This window comes from Trachymyrmex septentrionalis, unplaced genomic scaffold (assembly GCF_001594115.1).
Source record: "Trachymyrmex septentrionalis isolate Tsep2-gDNA-1 unplaced genomic scaffold, Tsep1.0 scaffold115, whole genome shotgun sequence".
NCBI classification, from domain to species: domain Eukaryota; kingdom Metazoa; phylum Arthropoda; class Insecta; order Hymenoptera; family Formicidae; genus Trachymyrmex; species Trachymyrmex septentrionalis.
In genome coordinates, this window is record NW_017304279.1 from 263,598 (window position 1) to 269,362 (window position 5,765).

At 33.1% G+C, this 5,765-nt stretch overlaps 1 protein-coding gene across 1 annotated transcript in view; it reads right to left on the reverse strand.

Moving 5' to 3' along the window:
- Positions 1–1,751: 1,751 nt before the first annotated feature.
- The window catches only part of LOC108753867, a 14,352-nt gene continuing 10,338 nt past the window's right edge, over positions 1,752–5,765 (reverse strand). The window contains exons 11-15 of the mRNA XM_018495806.1: positions 5,124–5,342; positions 4,659–4,830; positions 3,809–3,982; positions 3,549–3,687; positions 1,752–3,199 (exon numbers count right to left, since the gene is read on the reverse strand). Coding sequence (XP_018351308.1) covers positions 1,859–3,199; positions 3,549–3,687; positions 3,809–3,982; positions 4,659–4,830; positions 5,124–5,342 — 2,045 coding nt within the window. The 3' untranslated portion in view covers positions 1,752–1,858. The remainder of the gene's footprint in view (positions 3,200–3,548; positions 3,688–3,808; positions 3,983–4,658; positions 4,831–5,123; positions 5,343–5,765) is intronic.

Consider the following 5,765-nt stretch of genomic DNA (forward strand, 5'->3'; position numbering starts at 1 on the left):
TATTAGGTGTAGTAAAAAGTCATCGCGTATTTTTTAGCTCAAAGTTGTATATACAATATCTTCGTCAATAATGAATGAAATTCAACATACTTTTTCATATGAACATTCTGTTCCTTATAGGGATATCCGAGAAGTATTCGATATTCAGCAATGTACATATAAATTAAAATTTTATATTGAAAGTTTTTGTCATTGATACAGAATTCTATTTTTTTCAGCTGAACATTTTGCACGGTTCATTTTTTCTCTTCTTTTTTACATTAGAGATCCGAGAAAAAAATTTCAATTATATATAAATATATATTATTATATGTCAAATATAATAAAGAAAGCCAAGAACGGTTTTTGCATATTTCAAATAATACGTTATATATTCTTATATTAAATTAATTTATTTCAGATATGATTGAGAGCCGAAAATCTTTCGGTTTCAACACAATCATTCTGAAACCCTAATAAACCCCTCTAAATTAGAATAGACAGAAAGAAAGTAAGAAACTTATTGCGAAAAATTGCCTCAGCCAGGATATTTTTCGCAATAAGTTTCTTACTTTCTTTCTATCTATTCTAATTTAGGGGGGTTTTATTAGGGTTTCAGAATGATTGTGTCACACATACGTTCGTGCTTAATAAAAATTTTAAATTATTATATGTATCTCGTATATCATTATATATGAAATTATACATGATCATATATGATTTCATATAATTTTATATATGATTATGTATACGATGTTATATAGCTATTAAACTGATTTGTCATACATATATCGTATGTCCACTTTCATTCGGTGTTCGTGGATTATCGAAGTATCCCGTAAAATCACAAAAGTCAAACAACGTTAATCAAAAAGTACGGCTTGGGATGGGCGATTAGAATAAATAAATACAAGATAATCATGGGTAGCGAAATATATGAATGGCGAGATATTCGAGAGTTACGAATTTTCGAATTACATGTCATTGCGATGGACGGAGCATATTTACATACCGCATACAAAATATTCTACATATTTACAAAAATAGCGATTACAACAATTATATTTGCATTAGAAAATTATATATATATATATATATATATATATATATATATATTCGAAATACGTTCTAATTAACATTTTAATTCAATTTTATAATTTTTAAAATTGTTGAATTATAATAGTCCACAGTTACTCATAATTTGTCTTATGATTGGAAAGTGCAGCAAAACGTTTGTAATGTTACGTCACTTTGCTGTATGTAAGTAGAAGATTAAAATATATAAATATATTTATGTAATCGCTAATACTATATGTATAATACACTAAAAGAACGGTTTTGATAAAGCAGTGAGCGCAAAGATTTGCACATTTTGGACCAATTCCGGCGCGCTACCCCCACTACCGCTCGAGGCTCGGCCTTAATAAAAATTATTTTGCAAGAAAAATATTCTTTAATATAACGTAAGGTACTCCGCACGTTTAAGCAGAAACGCTCCCGAGCTAGAGCGTCACGTGAGCGCTTGGCGGCTCGGCGATAGTGAGGATGGCGCGCCAGAATCGGCCCGAAATGTGCAAATCTTTGCGAGCGCTGTGATAAAGTATCTAAAAATTCAGCTATAAATACTTTTATTGGAATAATTTTGTAATTATTTCTGGAGTTCAACAAAATTATTTTCAAATTTCAAAATCTAGTTAAATTTTTAAATACTTTAGTAAAACCTTTCCTTCGATACATATAACGTTTCATGTGGCAAAACATGTCCCGTCATGATTCTCCCAAAATGTCGCTACACTGATATAACTGATATAAAATTCTCAGCTATAAAATAGTAATAACTTTTATTGCATTCTCATATGTAGCAATTACAACATAAATTTCACAAATTCGCTCTATTATCGATATACTCGTCGTCGTCGTCTGCGAACTTGATGCCGTCCTCATTTTCACGGATCAGATCGTAGAAGGAGTCGCGTGATTCGGTCTTTATATCGCTCTCGACCCCGTAGTCAGGACTCTGAATCTCCTTCTTGGACAAACTGATGTTTAAGTTGTCCGTCGTTAATCTCCGTGCTGTCGCCGGTGAGTTCAGTCGCGGTCCTGAGAATTCGATCATAGGAATATTAGTACAATCCGAGAGTTTATTGATCTCACGTGGTTGCGTAAATTGCGTGAAGTCTCGGTACTTGCACGGGCCGCTCGTTATGTTTAAATTTGTCGTTAAAACGATGTCCGATGTGGGATCGTCCTTAGCACTCTGAAGAGTCCTGTCTTTGCCGTCTATGTATCCCTGAGTCTTCGAGCTCATTGATTTGCCAGACAGTTTGGACGTATTTTCATTTTTTAAGAAATGATTCTTCTTGTCGTTCTGAGAAATGTCCTTTGTTTTTTTATTCACGTAAGATTTTGAGGTACCATGATGAAGGACTGCATCTTCGGGATACCTTTTGAAAGTTTGTTTCGGTTTCTCCGATTTATCCTCTGACTGGGCTACAACGCAATCGGCAATATTTACATGACTATCCAGTGGACCGCCTTTCAAAGCGTTCTGTTCTTGAGAGAGATCAGTACCGTGAAGGCGATTGGGAATGCATTGTGTCTTGTCGATTGCAAGTTGACTGCATAGAGATTCCTCGCTGACCCGAGTCCTGGAGTCCTCCAGGATTCGGTGAATTGGCAGCAGGCGTTCGTTCAATCTGGCAGTCCTGCTTTCGCTGCTGCTATCCTCGGACAGAACACTACCGCCTGACGACGAGTCGTTCTTCGACGACGACGAGGACGTCGAGTCCTGGCGTTGCTGCTCGAGACTCGGTCTAGTTTCCTCGACACTAGACGCGATCTGATGTCGCATACGTCGATACTCGGCCGGGGTCAGGGTCACGCCCTCGGTGCTCTCCGGCAGTCGGTACAACGCCGGACTCGTCGTGCCTTGAAAACAATCCGGACGATCCGCAGATGGATCTTGAGAATCCTCAGACATCGACAACGGGGGTATCCATAGGAGAAAAGCTGGATCCATACCTAAGTACGAGCCCGGCGCAGCGCCGGCATTCGCAACGTTGTAATCGTAATAGTCGAGCTCCATATCCGTCTCCGGATTTGTCAGGCTGAACTCCGAACCCGGTCCTTGTAGCAGTCGCTCGCGATTTCGACGATCCTTCGTTTCTTTACCGCTGCGGAGTGTGGATGTGCCCGATAGTGGGCTGCTCGTCGATGAACCCTAATAACATTTTTTTATTTTAAAAATTACATAACTTTTTGGCACTAACGTAAAATGTTTAATTAAAATTAAATTTACCTTTTCCTTAAATTTTCTCTGAATAACAATACGTGATTTATCTGACACATTTAAATAATTATTATAGATCTTTTATCATATTATATTTAGGTTTTTTTATCATCTCAATTTATTTATCTCAATTTAAATAAAGTTAGGCATATTTATAAAATATCGCTGCGTTATTAAAATTAGAAGATTTAGAAGAAAATTTATTTCGTTTCTTGCTTTAACTTTCACTTCTTTATGTGATTTTATAAATGAAATACATATAATCAGATTAGACCTCTACCTTAGACTGCAAAGGATTAGACGTGTAACGATGAAGTCTTGCAATATGCGGGCTCTCGGTAATACTCGCTGTGCTTTGACATCTCGTGTTGCTCGACATTAACTTGTTCGCAGAACTAATAGATCCCAGAGTTCGTAGTCTACAATGTGAGTAATGTACAAATTATTTTAAACTGTTTATTTGATTATATATTGAGAGATTATATATTTACATAAATATTATATAAAATTTCTCCATCGAGAGTAGTGAATTATACTTACTTGATTGGTTGGGCATACTTTATTTCCGGCTGACCAATTGCCATAATAGCCGATACTGTCACCGGTGATTCATCGGTATGCAGTTTATTCGGTATCACGTTTCTCTCTGTACAGCTTTCGTCATCATCTCGAAACTTCAAGGTAGTCGAGCTCAAACTGGTTTCGTCTTCGTATCTGTTACACCAAAAATATACGCTGACTTAAAACGTTGTTATATCTAGGTCGCGATAAAACATTCAATGGATCGATAATTCATTCATAGAATGAATAAAGCAAAATTATGTTATTCTGAGTATAACATTAAAAGCAAAAATATTCAAAGATGACTAAACAAATACAAAATATAAATAGTAAAGAGCATACAGCCACAATAATAGATATAAAAATGAGAGACGTTTCGGTCAAGATTTGACCATCATCAGTACATAAAAGATGACAATTAATAAAATATTACAAACAAGAAAATTCGCAGTAGTCGGACGATGTTACAATAAAATAAAATTATTGAAAAGAATAGTAGTCGGAAGATGTTGCAATTTATTTGTTGCAAGATTATTGAAAAGAATTTAAACTGCGAATTTTCTTGTTTGTAATATTTTATTATAATTGTCATTTTTTATGTACTGATGATGATCAAATCTTGACCGAAACGTCTACTTATTCATTTTTTGTGAAAATTTTTTAAATATACTCATTTTTACATCTATTGTTGTGGCTGTATGTTCTTTACTATTTATATATAATAACATTAAAATATTAAATATCTAAATACGATTGAATTAAAGATCAGGAATCAAAATATATCATATTTCAAAATGTTAATATTAAATATTAAACAACTGTTACTTACTCCGCCAAAGTTTCCGAACTATCGTAACCATCCTCTATCGCACAAGGTGCTATTTTACGTTTCGACAGTCTTGGTGTGCACTTTTTTGGCAGTCCCACTAGAGACACAACTTCCGAAATTAACGTCGTAGAAGACATCGATTTTGCTCGACCTACCATCATATCGCTGCATCCTAAATATTTATTAATTCTAACATTTTCATTTTCTGGCACATCTTTATTTAATACTAATATTAGTCATAGTTTATTATTAAAATTAATAATAGGTCTTTTAATTTTTTAATATTAATATTAATACAATATAATAATTAATTTTAATTGGAATATTAATATAACTTTAATATTCATAGTTTTATATATTTTATAATTAATTTTATTCTATAAAATAATCGGTTGCTGTTGATATTAAATTTTTAATAATCAGTAGATAGTTATCTTTCAATACACAAAATTGTTAGATACTTACCAGAATGCTCACTCAAAGTATCTAAGTCCTCCGCGATATGGTACTTTCTATATTTCAGTGCAAATTGCAGTGCTAGAAAAATAGATATAAAGAATATAAGTATCAAAAGAGATGCTGTTGCTAGATGCGCGGGTCCCCAGAAGATCCATTGCTCAACAGTGAGAGTAGAATTCGTTTCCGAAGGGAGTGAAACCGACGTCTTGTTCTCATATAGTTTTTCTGAAAAAATGAATTATATAAATTAAACATATCTTGAATACAGTAAACAAACACGGAAGCGATATAAATAAAACATAATAATTATTTATTACATAATTAATACTTCACTGCATTTAATAATATATTTATTACTAGCTATTTAAAAAATATTAAGATTTTGATTTATTTTGCATAACACATGATAAATAATAAAAATCATATTTTAGATCGTACATGTGAGAACACAATAAATCAATACGAACTAAAAATGCCTATACCTACCGAAGCTAAATCTTTAATGCTTAAATAATTCAATGTAAATTATATATATATATATACTATCATCTATATACATGTATATATATTGTATCATATTTTTAGCTATTCAAACTGCGCGCTTGGTTTTCCAAACTTATAAACACAATTAAATTACTAGAATAATAT